This window comes from Chiloscyllium plagiosum, chromosome 24 (assembly GCF_004010195.1).
Source record: "Chiloscyllium plagiosum isolate BGI_BamShark_2017 chromosome 24, ASM401019v2, whole genome shotgun sequence".
NCBI classification, from domain to species: domain Eukaryota; kingdom Metazoa; phylum Chordata; class Chondrichthyes; order Orectolobiformes; family Hemiscylliidae; genus Chiloscyllium; species Chiloscyllium plagiosum.
Window position 1 is genome coordinate 42,933,037 of NC_057733.1, and position 25,601 is coordinate 42,958,637.

The following is a 25,601-nucleotide window of genomic DNA, read 5'->3' on the forward strand; positions in this document are numbered from 1 at the left end:
CACTTTGCAGAGATTGATACAACTGAATGGCAAGCTAGGCTATTTCAGAGGTGAAATTGAGGACTGCAGATGCTGGAGATTAGAGGCAATAGTGTGTTGCTGGAAAAGCACAGCAGGTCAGGCATCATCCAAGGACCAGGAGAATTCACAGCCCTTCATTAGGTCTGTGAATGTTTATGCCCGAAAGGCTTATGCCCGAAATTTCGACTTTCCTACTCCTCAGATGCTGCCTGATCTGTTCATTAGACGATTTGGAAAGGACTTCTTGAATTTTCTTCCTGATGAAGGACTTTTGCCCAAAACATTGATTCTCCTGCTCCTCGGATGCTGCCTGACCTGTTGTGCTTTTCTAGCACCACCTATTGAGGCTATTTCAGAGGGCAGTTGAGAGCCAACCACATCTGAAGATCTAGATTCACATGTAGGCCAGACCAGTTGAGAATGGCAGGTTCCTGACCCCGAAGGATATCATTAAGCCAGATGGTTTTCAACAATGGTTTCATCATCAGTAGATTCTTAATTTAATTGAATTCAAATTCTTGGGACTGTCAAATCGGGCAAAGCGGCTTTACATGTTGACCAGGAAGCAATTCCATGATTTTGCAATGCCCGCCCTGCGCCATTTGCCTTGTTGGCAAAAGTAGAGGCAGAAATGGGGATGCTGGAGAATGAAGGAATCATAGTTTGAGGAATAGGCAGCACCAGTTGTGCCAACTGTAAAGCCCAACAACTCAGTTCACCTTTGTGGGGAGTTTAAGCAAACAGTAAACTTCTCGCAGCTGGATAAATACAAGAGGACATGTATGCAAAGTTCGTGGCGGGGAGGCCATCCTTTATGAAGCTGGACATGAGCCAGGCCTCTCCTAACAGTATCAGGGTAGCATTGGCTCACTGATGGCCCAATGGAGATGAATGCTCAGTAGGGTATGCTACTGGTCTTTGGCTGATGCTGAACGCAACTATGCCCAGAGAAATAAGGAAGATTTGGCAATCATCTTTATGGATGGGAATTTGTTCTAGTAACAGATCAGAAACCCCTGCTAGGACTACTGAAGGAAGACAAAGTGGTGCCACCCATAGCTTCCAGTAGAATTCATTTGTGGACCCTTATTCTCATAGTGTACAAATACAAGTTAGAACACTGTCCAGGAAGCCAAGTGGCTAATGCAGATGCCTTGAACCATCTCCCACACCGTTGGTGCCTCCCCTAGAAGAGTCTATTCTGACAACATTCAACTGTGGACAAAAAAAGATTCTATCCTAACAAAACTAAAACAGTTAGTGGTAATGGAGAAGACAGAAGGGCCATTGCAACCAGGATTGAAACCCTTCTGGACTCAGCAAGACCAGATCACCTTAGAGGATGGCGTATTACTTTGGGAAGCAAGAGTAATTGTCCTGAGAAAAGGTCACCGCCAGATACTGGCCAAACACCACCAAGGTCATCCAGGAGTTTCCAAAATGAAGATACTACCAAGAAGCTTTGTCTGGTGGCTAGGGTTGGATGTCGACGTAACTGCATTGGGGGGGCAGTGCCCAGAGTGCCAACAAGGATAAAAGTTGCCACCAGCAGCACCACCATATTCGTGGGAATGGCTGGGCAAACACTGAACCCAGTTACATGTCGACTGTGCATGGGGTCAATGTTCCTGGTCATTGTGGATGCCCATTCAGACTGGTTGGAAGTGCATAAGGTCCATTTGGCACACTCACGGATGACAATTGAGAATCGCTCATGATACAAGGATTTCAGAAATATATATGGACAATGGAATGGCACTTACCACCAGGGAGTTTTGAGTATTTCCTGAAGTCAAATGGCATCCGACACATAAGGACCGCTCTATACCATCCATCATCCAGTGGTCTACTAGAAAGAGCGGTCAAAATGTTGAAGGCAGGCTTGAAGAAACAGCCTAAAGCATCATTTGATACCAAATTTTCCCGGTTCCTGTTCGATTGTAGGATCACCATGCACACATCAGGGATAGGAGAAAGTGAGGTCTGCAGATGCTGGAGATCAGAGCTGAAAATGTGTTGCTGGAAAAGCGCAGCAGGTCAGGCAGCATCCAGGGAACAGGAGAATCGAAGGGCTTATGCCCGAAACGTCGATTCTCCTGTTCCCTGGATGCTGCCTGACCTGCTGCGCTTTTCCAGCAACACATTTTCAGCACAGATCAGGGATAGCTCCAGCAGAGTTGCTGATGGGGAGAAGACTCCACATCAGGTTAAACCAGATATTTCCAAACGTAAGGGGCAGGAGTGAAATGGCAGCAGGAATGCCAATGCCAGCCACATGCCTCCTCTAAGTGAGAGAGGCAATTTAATTCAAAGGATGAATTTTGGTGCCGAAACCATTGCAATGGCATAGTATGGATACAAGGCGAAGTTAGCATGAGGTCAGGTCCGATAACTTCTAAAGTTTGGTTAGGTTAGACTGGAAAAAAAGATGTGGATCATCTGAAAGTTGTTACCTTGCAAATGGGGCAGGAGCAAAACAAAACTGGCCTCTCAGAACTGCCAGAGATCCTGTCAGAAACCAGAAGTTCTCCCCCTTTTGTGTTGAGGAAACCTCAGAGTCCGAGATGGACACAGCCTCGATACCATTACCACCTGAAGAAGAGGAGGAAACTCTTCCAAGATGTTCCGGATGCAAGAGACCTATGATGAGGTACATGCTGCCCCGTGTCATGTCTGAATCAGAGGAACTAGACCTGGGGTGAAAACATCGCAGGAAAGGTTACAAGAGAAACACAAAACCTAAATCCCCAAACTTGGGGGAGAGGGATAAAGCAATTGGAAGCAAGTGGACCTCATTAAATATGAGGTTCTTGATTGGGGTTGTTAAACTGGGTCAACTAAAATATGCTGGCTGACCAATATCAACAGGGGATTTAGAATCTCCTCAGTTCAGGGGACTGACTATGAGCTGGCTGGCCACAGCCAGTATCCTGTGCACAAGTAAATAAAGGATGACTTGGTGATGGGATACAGGCCTCTGGGTAGTTATTTAAGTTTATTTATATGGTACTAGCAAATCTAGCAGCCTTAAAAAGTGTATAAATCCACAGGTCCAGATAAAATATACCCATTAGGAAAGGCAAAACATGAGTTATCATGGTCATGGCAGGAATTTACAAAGCTTCTCTGACTATAGGTGAAATACCAGAGCCTGGAAGACTGCTGATGTTGTCTATTATTTAAGAAGTGATGACAGATATACCAGGAAATTACAAGTCTAACTTTGGTGGTATATAAGTTATTAGGAAGAATCCTGAGGAATAGAGTCTTTCTGCACTTTGAGAGACAGAGATTAATCAGGTATTATCAGCATGGATTTGTTAAGGGTACGTTGTGCCTGAGAAATTTCATTTAATTTTTTTGAGGAGGTCACGAGGAATGTTGATGAGGTAGTGTGTTTCATGCAGTCTGCATGGACTTTATCAAGGCTTTTGATAAGGTCCCTCATGGTAGAATTAACATAATATTAGAGAAAGGATGTGCTTGTGCAATAGAGGAAGCAGAGGAGACTTACCAGAATGTAACCTGTGCTAAATGATTTAAGTGATGTGGAAAAATTGGATAAGCTGGTGTATTTTTCATTGGATCTGAAAAGGATGAGAGGGGACCAGATAGTGGTGTGTAAAATTATGGGATGTATTGATAGAGTGGATAGGAAGGCACATTTTCCAATAGTACAGAGATCAATAACTAGGGGACACAGATATAAGACAAGAGGAGAGGTAAGAAATACTTTCATGCAGAGGATGGTGGGATTCTGGACCTCACAGTCTGAAAGGATAGTTGAACCAGCAACATTTCAGCAGTATTTAGATAATCGCCAGGGCAATCATCCAAGAACTGGTAAATGAGATTGATGTAGTCAGATTTTTCTCAACAACACAGACACGACGGACTGAATGGCCTCCTTCTGTGTTGAAATGCCTATGAATCTACCAAATGCCTCTTATCTTTCAATTCAATTTAATTCAGTACAACACAGGAACAGATATACTTTATGGCAATCCTTGCCTCATATCCATCAGCTTTGCCTTTATATCCTCTATGCCAACTCACCCAGTATCCACCATGGGCAGCCCTCAGGTCCCATACTGAGATGAAATGAAGTTCTAAAGTTTCTATTTATGAATTTGCTTTTTTCTAAAAGAAATAAGAATATAGATTTTAAAAAATAATGAAATAACTAGATTTAACATTTTCTATTACTTAGTCCCTTACAAAACCATACATTGGTATCCATAACCCCACTGCAAAGACTTAAAGACACTTGAAGCTTTCAATTAAACTCTAAATTAGTAGACACCGCATTGTAAATTATGGTAAGTTATGAACACAGTCATTTGGCATAAATCCTGTGACAGCTTCAGACTCATCAAGAGATAGTGAAACAGAAAACACTGAATCTTTTTTACACTGCAGATTTTCTTTTCAAATAATTTAAAGGCCAATAGATTTTAATGCCTGATAATTTGACAGTTGATTGAGAAATGAAAGAATATATGCTATTTTGTTCCTATTTGCTTGACCTGTTTTTGAAAATACAATGATTGTGAGGAGTCAACCTTCAATTTGGAACACAAAATCTTTGAACTTTTGCGCCTGTACTGGAATACTTCTGATTCCATAAAACAATTCTTGTTCTATTGTATTAGAGTACATTCTAATTATACATTGAGTAACATAATTAGATGTTCTTTTAATGCTACTGATGTTTCTAGACATTCTTTGTTATGCAATTGGAAACTGTATTGATGTCCTGGATACCCTCTTCCCTGGCACAAGCCCACCAGATTTCAGTGGTTTTATAACAGTTGACCCAAAGGTAAGTTATTTGTAAAATAGACCAGATTGCCACAGTTCATGATTTACATTTTTTTCCAAGGTAGACCTCCTTAACATCTATTTGCCTTCTGGTTGATAGATTATTAGTCAAAGACACATGGTAATTGTTAAAACTTATAAGACACTTAATAGGTATCAACCAGCCCATCTAGCAAAGGTAACATTTTTAAAATCACTTGACAGATGTAGCATGGAAGTAACATAATTGGTTATTCATCAATTCCATCTGAATTGACTGACAGCTATTGACATTTTTAAATTGTTAGTGGCATGCCCATCCACACTATTGAAAATTGGTCCCAACCATTGCTGTAGTTTCAGTAACCTGAGTTTGGTTAATCTATCACTGTCTTCTGATGGAGAATGGTTCAAGATATTTGATCAATGTAATTAGTTGCCTATTTACATGTTTCCAACTGATTTGTTAATTGGATACTTATGTTTTCTACATTGGTTCAAGTTGGAACTTATTTTGTTGATTTTTCTGGTAGGAATGGTCAACAAGCCCCTTGTTTGAAAGAGGTGGCAATAAGAAAGATTCATTTTTGGACCTTGATGGGCGACAGAATATGTTAAACAAAAGATATGCAGCTGTTACTGAAGATGGTGTCAAGCTTCATGCACTATTGGAGGTAAAAAAATGAAGTCTATAATATTTATCCCATCATGTTTTTTTAAAATAAATACTGACTTATCCCCTGTAAGATTGAACATAATGGGAAGGATCATTTGTGTGGGGAATTAACTTGCTGAAGAATGACAGAAGAATCCCATGATAATCCTGCTTACTTCCAGATTCAATTTTGTGGGCTTAAATTCAAGCAGAGAACCTGCATGAAACTCTTGGACAAATACATGTTGCCCAAAACTAAGTAGTTAGCTGATGTTTTAATCATTCTTGCTTTAACAGCCAGTGTACCTATTTTCAGCTTAAATCAGACAGCTGCATAACTGTGTGTACTTCAGGAAAAATGACAGTCTGGAAAGTCTTTGTACAATGAACTAAAGTGTTTTAGTCATGCACAAGTGGTTTCTCTTCGTCACGTACCAATCAGAGGGAATGAACAGAGACGCAGCTTCAATGAGAACACTCCATCCTAGTGTCAAGGTAGTTAGTTGGCTCTCTTGTATTAGCATTAGTGGTCAGTGGAGTGGTACAATGTTACTACGAGCATTCAATGCATTGTTATTTTCAATGAAAATAGCAGTTGGTGAGGAATAAAATCATCTGCTTGTTATATATAATGAATATTGAACATGACAACACTTTCACAAATTTGTATGTTTCTTTGGGCATCTATGCTGTTTCCATGGACAAGTAAAAGTACACTGACACATTTACATTATCTTTTTAACTACATTTAAGTAATGCTTTAAAAAAATCATTAGAGACAAATTTGAGCCTGGATACTTAATGATCTATTAATTTGACACCTTGAGAAAGCCTTCCTTGAATCATATGGAGGAGTACCTAAAAGCAGTGTGATCTTGACTTTGAGTCAGATTCAAAGGTGTTGCATATTTGGAATTGCTGCCTTTGGGGAGCCTTTTCCAGGCTTTCCCTGAGGAGTGTGCTTTTTTAAAAATCAGCTTGTTCAGAGATATTTTTGCACACCTTTAGAGCAGGTGGGACTTGAACTAAGCCTCTTTGTCCAGGGCTAGGGACATTACAAGTATGCCAAAAGAGTGCTCCTTTTGGCAATAGTAGCAGAATTCAAACTTGCATTATCTTATAACATACACCTTATTCATCAGGCTATGCAACTACCAGTTTAACTGTAGTGTGCAGAATAGAGCAACATTCTCAGGCATGGCATAACACATGCCTGCATTGCGTCAGTAATGTGAGTATGCAAATAGCAAGATCATATGCTGAATTGTCTACAGCAGGTTAATGAAATGGAATGTGATAAAGACAGCATTAAGGCTCCCACTTAGATCTTAATGAAAGGAAGATCTTAATCAAAAGATTGAGTTGTGGGGCAGCTGTTACTGCCTTAACTTAGTACATGGCCTTCTCGGAGTATTGTGCTAGTATATGACTGATTCATGTCATTTCAGGTCAGTATACCTAGGTATTCCAAGGCTAAAGACAGGACAAAATCAATGTATGTTATACTGTTTGTTTAGTACCCTGAGATTAGCACTCTAGAAATTATAATTGCTAATATTTAATAAACTATTTTATATTTTGTATTATTTGTCTTGTTGCAGGAAAACAGAATATTTTTTCATGCTGATGTAAAAGATCCTAGCTGGGAGAAATATGTGAATTATATAGATGAGATGGTTGTGGAAGGCTTTCATGCTGTAGTTCAGAAGTCTCTCCAATTTCTTCTCAGCAATATGGAAAGTCAGGTTTGTAACACTGAGCAGAACCCAATTAAGATACAATGAAAACCTTGGTCCAGATTTTACTGACCCCTGAAAGGCAGACTGGGAGATAGATGGACTCAGAAACTCCATCAGGTCAGTTCCCCTGTGCTATGACACTGCTGGGGAAGTTTCCTTATCACAAGTTGTCCCAGAATAGCTATCTGCTGAATGGAGATGGCATCCAATTTGAATAATGAAGTATCTAATAAAAACCATTTTCATGAAAAATGGCAAGTTGCTACCTGTAGGTTGGCCTCTGTCACTTTGAAAAGTCAACAACTACATGTATATAGTCTCCCATCCATTGGGAAAGATCAGTGAAAATAAAAAGTAATACTTGGAAAGTAACATATTGGTTGTAATGCAGCTCCATTTTGAAGTATGCAAGATGAGGTGGAGCAGTATGTCTCATGTCAGTTTTGCTGTTTTTCCTTCTGGGCAGCAGCTTTCCAAAGAACCAGATTTTATGGAACAAAGGGTGATTTCACCCTGATTTCTCTGGAAAAAAATGCCGTTTAACATTAGGTTCTATGGACTTTTAAAATATGAATCATAGAATCCCTACATTGCGTGACTTCTGACTTTGATAGAATCCCGACTGTGGAAGCAGGTCATTTGGTCATTGAGTCCACACCGATCCTCCAAAGAGCATTCCACCCAGACCTACCCCATAGAATTATCTGAGCAAGAATGGAAGGAGCTTTGAATGGACCATAAACACTAACTTGGATTAGTTAAACCAAATGGCCTCCTTCTAGGCCTGTATTCTGTAATCTTATTTTATTTTGAACAGGAATTGGATAAAGTCTTTACTGAATTGCAGGCTTATGAAAAAGAGTACGGTGTAATTAGTTATCTCTTTAAAAGAGCCAACACATGGATGTGGGGCTGAGTGGTCACTTTTCTGCTAACATTCTATGATTTTAAACACAAATTGTTAAAAGTAACAATTCAGTTTGAATATTTTCAAAGATATAATATATGGAAAGATCTCACTGGATTTTTAGGTGTTTGCTACAAAAAGACATTCTAAGACCAATTTTACAATTTTCATCATTTTCTACCAATATATTTAACAATCAGTTAATTTTGTTTCTGACTAAATTATTTTCTTCTGATATTTGGGACATCTAGGCTCATGCTTCACCACTGTTTGAAGTACGTCTTGAACTCACTGAATCTGACACTGAATTTCGACCAACTATTGGAATAGGCAGTGAATTCTATAATCTCATAGAGACTTTGATGAATGATGTATATAAATTTGTTGGCCTTGTTCCACGTCTAGCAAAGCATGTTACTCGAAAGAAGTATCAGGTGAGACCCAAAACATGGAGTAATCTCTTACAATTTGTCATATAATTTACCTTAGATTACCAAATGATTAAGGGAGAGTGCTTCATTTCTGACACCCCTTTTCTAGCTATACAGATTACATTGCTACACTAACAGAGACTGTCCTGTAGTTTTCAATCTGCACAGTCTGCATCTAGTGTTCTTCAATGATAAAAGTGGAGACCTTTAATGCTGGTAACAGTCTATAGTATTGGCTGCTCCTGATTACCTTGGGTAATCAAGGTAAGTCTGAAATGGGACACAATCAACTTACTCCTCTTTCATATTCTATTCATTGCAGTTATTGTGATGTGAAAAGTTGCACTTGCACAAATTATTTTCAAAATATACACTTCCAACACAGCTGACAGTGTACAGTAGGCTTTTTTGTTTTAAAGCCTCAGTAAGCAAGCTATTTAAGAACAACAAAAATACAGGAACCATTTACAATGTACTGAATACTTCTAGGTCTACATAGACTTCTAGGTCTACATAGAACTTAATTAAAGCTATTATGAAATCTGCTGTGTGTGATATTTGATAAAAGCTGTAAGTTAGTTAATTATTGTTCTTCTTGAACCACCATGGCAAATACAGCCTTCCACCATTCCTAGTTCAATTATATTTTATCGAGGACCTGCCTGAAAAAAATGTTTCTACATGAAATAAAGCAGATTGTTTACTTGCTTCTTTCATGGACAGCCTGTACCAGAACCATTTGCCTGGAACATTGCCAATCCTTAGGCCCAGTTTCTGTCTGGTCTGAGACTCAATCAAGACAATGAGAATGACTGACTGACTGGCCCAGGTTCCAGTGTTCCCCGATGTGGACAAGACTGTCCTGGCCCATAAAACTTGCCACTCTCGTCACATACAAATGGAAATGAGCTGAAATGTAAATGATCGTATGAAGAAAACTTGTCCCAGACACTCATGAAAATGATGATCTCTAACATAAAGTCCAAAATGGAAATTTCCATCCAAGGTTTCTTTTTAGAGCTGATTCTTCCACTTCGTCCCACAAAATAGAGCTGAGAGTATATTGCTCTCTGATTTATTGAAATAAGTAATAACTTAAGAATCTCACAGACCAGTAATCTCCTCATCTGTTTTTGGTGAGGACAGTGGTATCATGTCAACAAAATTAGGACAATTGAGAGATCATCTAGGCTAAGATGATAGAGTCCGTTTGTGTGAACGTGAATAAAACAACAAGGTGTTACAACATTGAGTAAACCCTCCTGCTTAATTTAAACCAGCAACACAATCTGATGTTCTTCGGCCCATTTCGTCTCTGCACTAACCTGCCATGGTCTCCATTCCTGCCTTAAGATTCCATCTTTCAGATAATAAGCCGCTAGAATATTCTGCCTCCTTTTCAGAGTAGACATTCACATATATATCTTTTATCATCTTGTCTTGCTTTTGCAAGTCTCTTAGCCTTTCAGGACAAAACACTTCTGTCTGACCCTCTGCCTGTTCAGGTTTTTTTTCTGTACCATTACTTCAAAAAGGATATCTGCTGACTGAACCTCAACTCCTTCATCTTTTTACTTTTCGATTTGTAGATTGATTTGTGATATTGAAATCTGGTTACCATAGTCTGGAAAAATATCAGGATATTTGTTTTAACTGCACAGTTTCATGGTCTTCCTTGGGCTTCTCCACATCAGGGGGTGTTACTCTCACCTTGGATCCTGCCAAATCATTCCCAAGAACAAACTGAATTCCTCAAACTGACACTGTCAATCTTGTTACTATAACTTTCCCAGTCTTGAGTTGGCACTCCAACCTGATCTTGCATTGGGGAATGCTAAATTTCTGTCCATCTATCCCACAAATTACCACTCTCTCAGGTAACAGGTCAGAAAGAGTGCATAAACGCTCATCCCTTACTGTCAGCGACTGGTTAGATATTGTACCTCTCAAAATTAACTTCTTGTCCTTCTCCCCTGTTTTTGAGTAAACTTTACCCACAGAGGCGAATTCTTTGTCAAGATCATGTACTAACTCCATATCCAGCCCCTGCCTAGGCTGTGCACTCTCCTGCAGCTCTTTGACTTTTCTTGGGGTCTCCTTTACTCCTTCACTAATGCCACCAGCTTAGTTTCTTTTACCATATCTTTTCCCACAGTGCCTTTCTTTTACAACCAGCACTATGACTTTACGTGTCACACTTTACAGTGGAAACACCTGAGGCCTTTCACCACCTTTCCACCTCCTTGGGCTTCTTTTTCATCCTGCGGTAAATTCTTATCCGGTGCTCTCTACTCTTGTTTGTGTCATGTAAGATCTCCCCTTCTCCCAACTTCTATCCCTCAAAGGATGAAATTCTGGCAAAAAGCTTGTCTTATGCACCAACATGTATTCATCTGCTAGTTCTGCTGCCCTTCTCACTTCATGAACTTTCTGTTCATCCACGTGAATTCTTACCATTTCTGGAAGTGAGTTTTTAAACTTATCCAGCAGAATAATCTCTAAGACCCTCATAGGACCTGTCTATTTTCAAAGCAGGCACCCATCTATTAAAATTTTCAGTTTAATTCTTTCAAACCCAACATAAGTTTGACCTGGTTCATCCTTTTGTTTTTCTGAACCGCTGTCTTTAGGCTCCTGGTACCAATTCATAAGCACTTAAAATAGCCTGTTTAACCTCTTAATCTCTTGACCCCTCATCTGACAGCACAGCAAGTACTTCAATAGCTCTGCCTACCAGTTTAGTCTGAGCTAGCATTACCCATAAATCCTCAGACCACTCCATCTGCCTGGCCAATGTTTCAAATGAAACAAGGAAGGTTTCAACATCTTTCTCAATGTGGCAGAGTTTTGACATATTTGTATATAACACTACCATCTTTTTTAATCTCCATTCTGTTAATTTGACTTTGATGAGAAAGTCACAACTTCTCAAATTCAAATTCTCTTTTTGTCGTGTCTGTGTGTATCTCCTTACAGTTTCAGCTTTACTTTTGTCTTTAGTTTAACCCAAATCTAACTTAGTTGCTAATTCTAAAAGTATGGCATTTTCCTTTCCTTCTAACATTTCTTGGTAAATTTGGGAATCATCATCAAATCTCATACACTCTTTAGCAATTTTAAGAGTCACTTATCTCACTTTTTAATTTAATCAACCACAAGTCACTGAAATTAAACAAATTGTCTCACCTACATTTTATTTAAAGATCAGAACATTAACCTACAAATGTTTAAATCTGCTGGGATTTGTCATGCTTTCAAATCTGTCTAAACCAATTCAAATCCTGATGATGAGCCCCCAAACTGTTACGACACAGCATTAATCCTGCTGCTTAATTTAAACGCAACACAAAAGATTTATCCCATTTAGTAATCTGAAAATTTGAGGCCAAGAATTAGTTAAAGTAAAAGTTAAACTTTATTTCTTAAAGTATAACAGAATAACTAACAACTATTTACAATTCCTTCCTCTAACCTATCTTTTGCCTTCCCCTTCTACAATACTAGTTCAATAAAATCCCCGATTTACTGAAAAATTCAAATTTCAAAACCAGCCAGTTGCTGAATCTTCTCTTTGCAGATTTACTCTCCAGGTTGGTGTTGATGTCTTTCTCTGTGCAAACTCCTTCTCTTAGATATGTACCTCTCGGACAGTTCTGACTAGCAGTCTACATCTCTTCGTCTTCTGGTGGTTCTCTTTCAACTATTCAATTTTCCCTGGTCTTATACCCCAAAGCATTGGATTATTCCATTGATTTTTAATATTGTCAATATATTACATTTATACTCAATTGGAGAGTAGTATTTTGGGGTATAACTTTAAACTGATTGACCAAATTCAAATTTGTTTTTGTGTCCAGGCAACCAGCTATGCTAACTGCTGGACCACATGCTACATTGTATCTTGTTGGTAGCACTTGTGAGTCAGGTAGTTCTGCTAGTTTTAACTTTCTTAAGTACATTACACCAACATCTTCATAACAAAGGGAAAGAAGATGTTGATAGGAATAGTGTATAGACCACCAAACAATAACCTTTCCCACAGAGTGGCTGTAAACCAACAAATAATAGGAACATGTAAAAAGAATAGAGCAACTATTTTGGTGAATGTGATCATCTTATTGATTGTGTTAATCAAATTGGAAAGGGTAGCTAAGACAACAGATTTATAGAGTGCATTATGAATAGTTCCATGAGCAATATGTCATGGAGCAAATCAGGGTGCAGACTTATCTTGAATCTCATAATGGATAATGAGGCAGGTTTAATAGATGACAGCTGAATAAAAGATCCTCTCGGAAGTAGTGAACATAACATGATAGAAGTTTATGTTCGTTCAAGAGTGAGAAACTTGGGTGTCTCACTGAGTCATAGAGTTCTACAGCATGGAAACGGACGCTTCAGTCCAACTTGTTCATGCTGAACAGATATCCCAAATTAATTTAGCCCTATTTGCCAGCAATTGGCTCATATCCCTCCAAACCCTTTAAATGCTGTAATTGTACCAGCTTCCACTACTTCCTCTGGCAGCTCATTCCATACACCACCACCCTCTGTGTGAAAACGTTGCCTCTTAGGTCCCTTTTAAATCTTTTCCCTCTCACCCTAAACCTAAGCCCTCTAGTTCTGGTCTCCTCCACCCCAGGGAAAAGACCTTTTCTATTTACCCTATCCATTCCCCTTATGATTTTATACACCTCTATAAGGTTACCCCTCAGTGTCCAAAGCTCAGGGAAAACAGCCCCAGCTTATTCAGACTCTCCCTATACCTCAAACCCTTCAATCCTGGCAACATCTTTGTATATCTTAGTTGAGAAACAATTGTGTTTAACTTAAAGTGAATAGCAATGATATGAGGAGGATAGAATTAGCTAAAGTGAACTGGATGTATCGATTAGCAACAATGACAGGAAGCAAATATTGGGATATTTGTTCAGCATGGACAAGTTGGAATGAAGCGTCCGTTTCCATGCTGTAGAACTCTATGACTCAGTAAGACACCCAAGTTTCTCACTCTTGAACTAATGTAAAATTCTATCATTGGCAGATACTTAAGGAGGTAATTCATGACTTTCTTCCTTGCAGCAATGTATTTTTGCTGAAAGATACAAAAAACAAAAAATCTGGAAATCCCAGCATGTCAGGCAGCATCCATAGAGAACAAGTTAACATTTTGAGTCTTTCTAGATGACTCTCTGCTTCAGAGCTGACATGAAGATTCTAAGAGATGGAGAAACCAACTATTGCTAACCAAGGAAGTTAAGGAGGGTATTAAGGTGAAGGGTAAAAGAGCATCTGAGGCCAAAGTCAGTGATAGCCCCAAAGACTGGGATCAATTAAGAACCCGGCGAAGGACCATTAAAAATATATTAAAGTAAGAAAATAAACTGCAAGGGCTAACTAGCAAGGAATATTTAAAACTGAGAATAAGATCTTTAAGTATCAATAAGGATAAAGAGGCCAAAATGCACTTAAGCTGCTCAGAAATTTAACCTGGAGACTTGGTTTTGAGGAACAAGCAAGTGGCAGAGGAGTTGAACAGATATTTTGCATCAGTCTTTCAGGTGCAAGATACTTTGAACATTTAATTAAAATTAAACTACATGGAGCAAGAATTAAGTTCCATCACCATCACCATAGAAATAGTATTAGGTAAACTAATGGGGCCAAAGGCAGATAAGTCCCCTGGCCCTGATGACTTGTATCCTAGGATTCCAAAAGGTAAAAACAACAGAGAAAGGGGATGTATTGTAATTTTCCAGAAATCCTTGGATTCTGGAGAAGTAAAACAGAATTGGAAAGCTGCTCATGTGATACCCTATTCAGTAAGGAAAGGAGGCAAAAAGCAGGTAACTATAAGCCAATTAACCTAACACCTTTTTATTGTAAAAATATCAGAATCAATTGGAAGTAAAAGCAGATAATTTGGAAAATCATATGGCTTCATTGAAAGGTAAATTCTATCTGACTAATTCATGGTTTTCAAGGAAATCTCAACAGTGTATAGAGGGGAACCAGTATGGGTTATATTTGGACTTACAGAAGGTTTTCAAAGAAGGGAATTCACAAAAGGTTAAATTATAAGATTAGAGAACATGGAGTTGGAGGTAGTATTTGACGCGGATAGAGAATTGGCTCATGAACAGGAAACAGTGTGTGGGAGTTGTGATCACAACAAGGTCAGCTAGATGGACCTAATTGAATATGAGTTCCCTGATTGGGGCTGCTAATCTGGTCTAATCAGGGAACCCTGGTTGGGAGATAAAAACAGGAGTGTCAGAAGTTCTGTTCACTCTGACCGCTGACTGCGAGAAAGCTGTATCTGTTAAGGACTTTCCATTTGAAAATAAAGTGACTTGGTGAAGGGTTACCAGCCTCTGTGGAGTTATTTCAGGAATAAATAGTTATTTTTAGGGTTGGCGACTCACAATCCGTGATGTTCCATGGAGATGGCTGCTGGGACTGAAGCTATTTACAACACATATGATTTAGAGGAAGGAAAAGAATGTACTGTCACCAAATTTGCAAACCACACTAAAATAGTTGGAAAGACAGTCTGTTAGCGGGATATAAACAGTTTACAGAAAAATATTGATAGGTTATGTTAGAGGGAAAACATTGGTACATGGAATATATCATGGGAAAATGCAATGTTATTCATTTTAGAAGGGAGAACAATAAAAAAGAATATTTAAGTGAAGAAAACTGAAGAAATCTATAACACAAATAGAATTGGGGGTGCTTGTGTCTGAAACACTGAAAGCTAGCACACAGGTGCAATAGGTAATTTGGAAAGCTAATGGAATATTGGCCCTTGTTTCAAGTGTGTAAGGGTTGGAAAATCTTACTGCAATTATACAAGGTGCTGCTGAGATCACATCAAGAGTAGTGAGTAATTTTGGTCTCCTTGTTTTAAGAAAAATTATTTTATTTGAGGCAGTTCAGAAGTTTCACTGGATGATCCCTGCTATGGAGGGATTGTATAATGAGCAATGATTAAACAGGCTGTGACTCTACTCACTGGAATTTAGAAGAATGGTGGTCTCATTTGAATATATAGAATTCTTAAGTGGCTTGTCACAGTAAATGCTGAGAGTATGTTTCCCTCACAGGAGAAACTAGGACCAGAGGGAATAATCTCAGTATAAAGGGGGTGCCAATTTAAGGCTGAATTTAGGAGGAATTTCTTCTGACGGTTGAGTCCTTGGAACTCCTTGCGACAGAGAGTTGTGGGGGAAAACTCCATGTATATTTAAGACTGCAATGTTATCCTTTTTAACTATATTTTGTTTCCAGCTTGTACTATAAATCACTGCAAGGTAATGCAATTTCTTTCCTTTATTCCTCTTTTCGTATGTAAGATTTGTACCTAGGTAATTTGTACCTAAAATGGCACCATAAGAGGTGACATTGTAAACTTTTCATTGATTTATGTACTTGAGTACATGTGACAATAACATATTTTTCTAAGGCTGTGAAAGATAGATTCTTTCAGTAGGGGAATCACTGATAACGGGAAAAGGGCAGGAAAGTGGATAAGAGGAATAATGGATCGGTACCGACTCTATTGTTTGGCAGAGTGGGCTTGAAGAGCCAAATGGCCTACTCTTCTTCGTGTTTCTTATGTTATATTGAACTTGCTTGGTCTGGCTTCTCGCTGATATTCTGCTCTGCTTTGTTCTTCAGAAAAATGAAGAGTTAACTAATGACTTTTGAAATGGAAAGTGGATACGTAGGGTTCATTTATATTGTGTTATTGAGTATAATTGGATTGGGCAATGAATGGTGTGTGGAATGTAAAATGAGGAAGATATAGAAAGCATAACTTGTCCTTTTAAGTGTGAAAATATGAAAGTATGCTGTTCATGACTGACGTAAGGAATATAGACTGCAGTGGGTATGTGTGAAATGTCAACGGGTGCGTCATTTGTTGAAGAGTGTAAATGAGGGGAATTCACCTTTCTTTGACTGCAGATAGATCTTGAAGAAATGGCAGATTTGACTGAGATGCGAGAAGAAATAATGACTCTGGTGATAACCACTATGAGACAAGCAGAGAAGTATGAAGAATCATTTGATAGTTATTCTTATTTGTGGGTGGATGATCGCAATGAATTTCTGGAAGAATTTCTAATATATGGGCGTGTGCTCACCCAGGAAGAAATAGAATCTTATGGTGAAGGGGGTGTCCCTCCAACTCCACCCACTCTTGAACAGTTTAAAAATCAGGTAATTAATGTTCTATGATATACCATCTTTAAAAATAAACTTAGAAAAGCCTGAAAATGACTGAGTTGTACCAACATGTGAATTTTAAAATTCCATCTATTATACTCACTTTAAACTTAAAGTGTGTTACTATGGTTTTAGAAACACACATAACACGTTACATGCTTTTTTAATGAGGTTTTAATTACTTGCTATGGAGAATACTCAGTCTGGGGGTATGCTGCAACATTTTCAGTAAGTCAGTGCTTAAAACACATTGAATATATTTTCTCTAACTTGGAATTCAAAGAATTTTAGACGATTGAGACATCTCAAAACAGGTGATACTAGGATGAGAACTTCAGTTAAAAGATGTTGAGAAAATTGAATTCTTAATCAACACAAGATCAAAGTGTTCAAAATTGAGGTTCTGAGAAAGTAAATTGAGAAATTTCCAATACTTCATAACTTAGTGATTAGTAAACCTAAAGATTTCTTTTCTGACCATGAGGTTGTTGTCTCATTTAGAGAGAGATGACTGGCAGTAGTTTAACCAGAGAGTCAGCGTGCCTCTGATGATGTGAGAGGTCACCTTCATGGTGACTCCAACTAGTGTTAATTGAACTCATATAGTTGGCATCATTCCGTGTTGTAAACCAATCATCTAGCCAACTGAGCTGAACCAACCTTAACCACCACACCTCATCCCACTAGATTGATTAGTTCGGTGGCTGGTTTATGATTCCTTCAATAGTACCACTGAAAAAAGCACCCAGATTGCTGGGAAATTAAATGTGATTACACAGGGACTTGACCTGAATCTGGAGAGACCCAGCTAGGAATGAAGGGATATAATTAACCAAGGCTAGATGAATGCATGTGTTTTAATGTTTTTTTTTTCTCTACACCCTTCTGCAACAAAATGAATGAATTTCATTTCATTTCATAACTCTAGATCGCCTATATGCATATTGAACTTGAATTATAACATGTACATTTTTTTTAAAAAGGACATAAAGCCTTAATTCAGTGGTTTCAAACAGAAAGTGACCCTGCAATGCCACATCTGACAAGCCTTTTCACCCAATTTGCCTAAGCTGCCCAGTTTTTAATTAAAGTTGTCTCATTTGCCATATCCCTCTATACCTATCCCATCAACATATCTGTCTAAATGCTTATTAAATGACAATTGTTCTCATATCCACCACTACCTCTGGCAGGTTGTTCAGACACTCGCCATACTGAAAGAATTGCCTTTCTGGAATCTTGTATTTTTCCCCTCTCCCCTTAAACCTGTGATCTCTAGTTCTAGACTCCCCTGCCATGGGGAAAAGCGGTTGGCTATCTAACTTATCTATGCCTTTCATGATTTTATAGACTTATAAAGATCACTCCTCAGTCTCCTATGCTCCAGAGAATAAGTCCCTACCTATCCAACCTCTCCTTGTAATTCAAACTTTCCAGTCCAGGTAACATCCTGGTAAATATTTTCTGTACTATTTCCAGTTTAATAGTATCCTTTCCATAGTGGGGTATCCAGAACTGCACACAGTACTAAGTGTGGCCTCACCAAATCTTGTACAGCTGCAACAAGACGTCCCACCTCCTATACTCAATGCTCTGACTAATGAAAGCAAGAATGCTGAGAGCCTTCTGAACCATCCTATCTACCTGTGACTCCACTTCAAAGTGCTATGAACCCCTAGATCTGTTTGTTCTATAACACTGCCAGGGCCCTACCATTGACTATGTAAGTTCTGCCCTGGATTGACCCACCAAAATGCAACACTTTGCAATTATTTATATTCAACTCCATCTGCCATTCCTTAGCCCACTGGAATAGTTGATCAAGGTCTTACTGTGTTCCCAGATAACCTTCTTCCCTGTCCATTAAACCACCAGTCTTGGTGTAACCATATTTCCTAAATTCTCATCCAAATAATTTATATAAATGATGAATAACAGTGAACCCAGCACTAGTCCTTGTGGCATACTGCTGGTCACAGGCCTCCAGTCTGGGGTGAAAGAACCGTCTACCATCATCCTGTATCTTCTACCATCAAGCCAATTTTGTCTCCAGTTGGCTGGCTGTCCCTGAATCCCATGAGACTTAACGTAACTCAACAACCGACTATGCATACTTGTGAAAGGCATTGCTAAAGTCCATGTGGACAATGTCGACCCAACTGTCCTCATCTACTTTTTTGGTCACTCCTTCAGAAGACTCAATCAAATTCATGAAACATAATTTCCCATGCACAAAACCAGGGCGATTATCCTGAATGAGTCCTTGCCTCTCCATATGCCTGCAAATCCTGTCTGTCAGGATCCCCTCTAGCAACTTATCTATTCCAGACATTAAGATCACTGCTCTGTAGTTCCCAAACATTTGTGTAGCCCTTCTGAAATAATGATACCATATTAGCCACCTCCAATCTTCGGGAACTTCGCCCTTGGCTGCCAATGATTCAAATGTCTTCAGTAGGAGCCCTGCAATTTCCTCTCTGGGATACACTTCACTAAGTCTCAGGGATTTATCTACCTTAACGCATTAAGATTTCCAGCACCACCTGTTCTGTAATGTGAACTCCCTTCAAGAAAATGCTATTTCAATATAGATTTGTGGTCTCCTGTCAGTCTCCAGCATGAGGAAAGCACACCTGTGTGATGTTTCTGATCTCCCACTACTTGGCCCTTAGCTTTCTTGCTTCTCAAATGGCAAGTGGCCTCTCACTGTTAAATGCATTTTATGAAACAAGCATTTTTACCCCCATTTTCCCACTTGTTTGTTTTACTCATATGTTTCTACCCTAGAGGCACTCTGACACCTTCCCTCTGCTGTAAGGCCACTTTATCTCCTTTCCCCATATTTCTGGCTTGATTTGCTGCTGTCTGCACTACTTCTTCTTCCCTTGCATCACACCCTATGTGCTTGATAGCCACTTGAGAGATTCAGCACGGAACTAATGCTTACTTGTCACCTTGACTTACAGGTCAAGTGTATGAGATTTCATGGTTCCAGTGTACCATGAGTAATTTTCAAAACTCTCCATAAAATTACTATCAATTTGTTAATGAATTGCTTTGACTACCTTGCTGTTGCACTCATGTGAGGCTCTCTCTTTAGGTTTGTTGCCATCAGGCAAATACAGAAAAAGATAGAAAATGGCTTGATACACTCTTTATCCATTTTTGAGCCAGTTCTCCTGCTATACCTACCAACTGCATACAGTCTCCATGACCAATCACACAGACCCAAACAATTCCTGTGACATACTATCGGCTGAATCTTACATTTCCTTTGGATAAGTATGAGTTATGACTGGTTGTTTTGGAGGGTTTCACGCTGCTGGCCTAGTGAGTTTTTTTTTACACTGTATCATAGGAAACTCACTCCATTAACAACTTCCCCTGCCACTATAACATACCTCTCATCAAGTTCTAGTCCGATTTTACCACGTGCCATTCTCAGAACAGCTCACCACCAAGCGGATATCTGCCAAAAGACCAGCCTGTGGTACATATAAAAGGCTGCTGGCATTCTGAAGCTTAGTAATAAGTACATTGAAAAGATATCCAAGAAGGTGAAAATGACACCACGATTCTCTGAAGTTTTTGTGATTCTGGTGGACAGAATGGTGCAAATGCAAGGCATTGTTTTCATGGAGGACTGACAGAAGAGACCATGTAACTAGACCCTGGTCTGAGGTTGACACCCTGTGTCAGTGCAGTCTCAGTCGTGTGCAGGAACAGGCAGCAGTGCTAAAGAAGGTCAATAACCTTCTCCACTCTTCTCTCTGCTATCTTATACTCTATCCACCTCCAATAAGACTCATGATCTGCCACTCTTTGTTTGCAGCATCCTCCCACACTCACTGTCAGTTCACCCAAATCTGCCCAAACTTCTCCTCACGACATCTGAAACCTCACTGCCTTTTCCCTATGTACATCAGCACTAACAACTGTGCTGTCTACTTTCAGCACACACAATCCTTCCCATTCCCATAAAAGGATCTGGGCATGTGGAGGGGTACTGACATTAGTCTCCTCAACCACAGTGAGGAGAGAATCCTGGCCCTTGAAAGAAGGATTGTACCACACCATTGGATATGCCTCGACATCTATATTCCACCAACTGTGTGACTAGCACTCATTGAACCACTGGTCACAATATTTTCCTTACCTTTTGACTTGTAGGTACTAGTGAAATGGCCAAGAGCTCAGAAGAAATGGCTGAAGTGCCTGATGCCACCTTGATGTCTGAGATTGAGAGTACCAAAGCCTTGTAATAAACAGCAACAGGTTTGCCTCCTGCACACTCCTATCAACTCAGATACTGACACCTCAGTCAGAAATTTAGGCTTAGGGAATTTGGAGAACTTGTCAGTGAACATCTCACTGCAACAGCTGTGCACTTGGTTGAGCAAGAAATGTGCCAAGCTGCTGGGACAAAGGAGTGTCAGACCCTAGGAACCTTCTCAGCTCGAGGCAGGAGATAATCTAGTGGTCTAAAACAAAATCAAAAACATATACAGTGAGGAACAGGAGTGGCAGGCAGATATGTGGAAGCATACACACAGCAGCACTCTTATCACCTCAGCCACTGATGGCATGAAAATAAGGGAGCAGGGAACCTCGTGCACACTCCAGGTACCACTTCCTTACACAAAAACAGGCAAGCAGGAGAAGGAAGAAGGACTTGCAGAACCCTCAGATGTTTTCTCTTAGGACACTCCAGGTTAATGACTCTCCACTTTTACTTTGTTGGCTCTGACTTAATCCTTAATCTCCATCAAGGAGTCTCCATTTGCCTCTGGCAAGAAGACCATCAGCCTGTCTGGCCCAGCCATACACAAACATAGCCAGGTTGTCTGACCAAACCTTTAGGTTCAACAGGCTTTACTGCTGAGCAGGCTTACCCAAGCTTAAATAAACTAAGACATAATGGAAGGGAATGAAAGATTAAAACATATGGAAGGTACCTTTGGTGGCACAGGTGACATTGTTCTGAATATCACATCTCACATTGGTGTGAAATTGATTGTGTTTGCACTGTATCTGTTTGAGTCTCAATGCAGCCCTGAATGTAAATGCCAGCATGATGCCTAACTTCGTGTCCACATACACAGACAGGCTCTGTCTGTGATGAGAACTTGTTTTCGCCAGTGGGTGTAAGAATAACAAGGGTTTATAGGGCCATGGCTTCTACTGACATTATTGCTCCTTATGGTAAAACATGCCTGTTCTTTTTATCCAAAAGTGCTGATGAGAATGCATAGTCAGCAATGGTTGTTGTTGACCAGTCTATCTGGAAGCACATCCCAAACACCCACAGATACCTCTGTGGACTTTGAGACATGGCTGTTTGCATGCTGCACAAGTAGTGTATTTCTGTTAGCTGCTGGTTCATGTCACTGGTGTGAGATTGATTTGGCACCCTGCTGTACAGCAAGATGGACATCTCTTGAATGAGGTCTGTTAGTTGTGTGACTGCATTATGTGGAATGGCAAGGCAAAACCACAATGCTGTAAGCATTCAAGTGTTGCTAGATGAGAAAGCATTAGGAAAGCAAAGAAGTAGACCTGAGATGCATTTTTGTTCAATCATAAGCTGAGTTTCATGCCCTGCATGCAAAGTTTCCCTATAGTATCCTACCGATGCTAGTTGCTGATTCGCATTGCAATGCAAGCCTGTGTTTCTGAAGAAACTTTCAAAGTGTATGGCACAGGTACCATAATGGTTGCGAGGAGTTGGCCATTGTCCATGGATGAAAGATGCATGTGGCTGATTGTCATGAATTATGCATTGGAACTCAGTTTGGAACTGTGCACTATGGAGGCTGGTCGCAGCCAGTAACCAGTTGCTCACCACATTACCTGCTCTGACTTCCATATTGAGAATTCTTGACATTTATCTTGTTCAGCATATTTGGCAAGATAGGGAGCTGAATATTAACAAGGAAAGTTGTGATTTTAATAAAGCATTCAAAAAGCAATAATCCCCACTTAATTGTTAATCTGCCACTGTCTAGAGAAAACCCCGCCTCACCAATTGGCAAATGCATAGAAGATGAAATGAGTTACTCCCACATTGAGAATGAGTCCTACTAGAGATCTCTCTCAATTCTACAACATGCCTCACAATAGCCATTTTGTTCAGACCACAATAAGATGCCACCCAATATGTAACTCAAAATATCAAAATTCTAATTACCAATTATCTGTGATAAATGTACCAAAATGCATCTTTAAAATTAAGAATTATTTACCTGAAGGAAGTTTTCTGGGATATAATAATGTCATATGTAAGCCTAGACCCATAACTGTGTGGACTGAGCCATTAATTGTAGATTGTATCAGTAACTGCCTTCCAGTACAGACCTTACCAAACCTTATAAAGTCTTTGAGAATATTATGTTCTGATCTCCATTTAGTGCAGGAATAAAATAAATCTAGTCATGACTTGGAGTTCATTTACAAAACAAAACAATAGAAATATATAATTATGACTCCATTCATCTTGTCAGTAAGTGTCTCTTGACTCCCTTTTACAAATAAAACAACTTAAGCCAATAATATATCATCAAATCATTATCACAGAAGATGAGCAGTAAAGCAATCCCTTTCATAGCATACAATGTGGATTTGTCAATGATGTCTCTTTACATGTGCTCAAGTAAGAATCCAATCAAGCCCTCCATTTGTACATAGTTCAATTGTTAATTATCAGGGGTTCCATTTGTTTGGCCATTCCAAGCTTATCTTGGGCAACTCAGTCTCATAATCTGAAGGCCCTGGGTTCAGCATTCAGTGAAGAAATGTCGGCATAATGTGGCTTTAGGGGTCTTGTACTGTCTCCACGTCCTGGGTTAGGAGACTTGAGTTCATGTCCCACCTGCTCCAGATGTGTGTCATAACATGTCTGAACAGTTCCTTTCGAAATATCTATCTTGGGCAACTGCCTGTCTTGTGCTACGTGAAATACATCCATCATCTTTCCTGGTGACATGTACTTGATGGTCAATGATTCATCCCTATTTGCCTCCACCTGTAATTAGGCTCACATACATCAAGGTAGGAATTCCAAGATTCTAACCCAGCAACAATGAAGGAACAGGGATACTTTTCCATGTCAGGATGCTGAATGGTTTAGAGGAGAACTTGCAGGTGGTGGTATCTCTTACCCTTGTCCTCAATGGTTGTGGATTTGGAAACTGTTGTTTAAGGATTTTTAGTGAATTTTGGCAGTACATTTTTTGAGATGGTACACACTGTTGCTACTGAGCAGCTGTAGTAGACTGAGTAGATATTTCTGGATGTAGTGTCAAGCAGGGAGGGAGTCTGCTTATTCCTGGATGGTGTCAAGTTTCTTGAGTGTTGTTGAAGTTGAACTTATCCAGGCAAGTGGGCAGCATTTCATTAACTCCTAAGTTGTGCCTTGTTGATTTGGATTGTCTTTAGGGAGTCAGGAGGTTAGTTACTTGCTGCAGGATTCCCAGCCTCTGACCTCTTGTAGCCACTGCATGTATCTGGCTAGTCCAATTCAGTTTCTTGTCAATAGTAACTCACAATATGTTGATCATGAAGGATTCAGTGATGGCAATACCCATTAAATGTCAAGGAAAGACAGTTAGCTTCTCATTGATGTTTATTGCCTGGCATTTGCATGGAGTGAATGTAACATGCCACTTTTCAGCCTAAACTAGATATTGTGCTGGGCTTGCTGCATTTGGACATGGACTCATGAATGTATAATTTTACACATTACTTGAATTTGGAGAAAAATATCAAAAGTGAATTAACAAAGTGTACTACTCAATTCCATTGTTCTAAAGGTTGGGAAACTCCAAACTGTCCCTCCTCTTCTGTTGTTAAATTGCTATATTTCTGACAGAAATCACAAGTATAGAAGAGTTTCCACTCTACTTCCTTCTATTTCTACCTCTGCTCTACTTCTACTTCCACTTTCTTCTCAAAACTGGATCAGGAACAGTTGTAATTTCCTGGCATCAGTTTTTAATCCAAAGTTATAGTGGAGAAATCTGTTTGCACAGCACCACTTCTAGTGTTTACTTAATTAAGGAATCTATAGTTTACGTGGGTAGCTGGTTTTGTGTAGCCAATTGCTGACAAATTGATAATGTCAGCATAGAACTGTCAGATACAGTATTACACAAATTTCTCTTTGTTATACTTTTAAATGTATAATTTTCTGTTAATTAATGGACTTGTAACTTTTTAGCATGTGTGTTTGATGAAAAGTGTTTGTGTAGATGTATTCACTATGTTTTCTTTAGATTGACAGCTACGAACAATTATATGAAGAGGTATTAAAATTTGAGACCGTAAAGATACTAGATTCTTGGTTTAAAATTGATTGCAGACCTTTCAGGCAGGCACTTCTGAACCTGATCAAACGCTGGAGCCTTTTGTTCAAGCAATACCTTATTAACCATGTAACTGACAGGTAATACCAAATACCATAGATGTAATATAATAGGGTGTAATCTGAGAAATGTATAATTTTTGTGGCACATTCACTAGTGACTGTTTCATTTCTATGCTTCGTGTAGAATGCCTCCATTTAAAGAAGAAATGTGGACTTTAAATTTATCATGACTCTGTAAAAGGAAGAAGATGTTGTAACACTGATTTAGTAACTTTTGACCTGTCTTATCACAATAATACTGATTGAATACAACCATGAATTCCACTGACTTAGGCTGACTTTATGTCTCAGGCCATCTTAGTTTCATGTTTGGGGAAAAAAATCTGAAAATCTTAATGTTTCCATATAAATTGTGTGGAGGATATTCTCTTACTCTTCAATTCTGTACAACCAA

General features: G+C 39.3%; 1 protein-coding gene across 1 annotated transcript in view; it reads left to right on the plus strand.

Annotated features, from left to right (window-relative positions):
- LOC122562216 (dynein axonemal heavy chain 17-like) overlaps positions 1-25,601 on the plus strand; it is a 464,703-nt gene that overhangs the window by 98,944 nt on the left and 340,158 nt on the right. Inside the window, exons 17-21 of the mRNA XM_043714924.1 lie at positions 5,355-5,495; positions 7,078-7,221; positions 8,374-8,556; positions 16,525-16,779; positions 25,056-25,225. Of these exons, the coding sequence (XP_043570859.1) occupies positions 5,355-5,495; positions 7,078-7,221; positions 8,374-8,556; positions 16,525-16,779; positions 25,056-25,225 (893 nt within the window). The remainder of the gene's footprint in view (positions 1-5,354; positions 5,496-7,077; positions 7,222-8,373; positions 8,557-16,524; positions 16,780-25,055; positions 25,226-25,601) is intronic.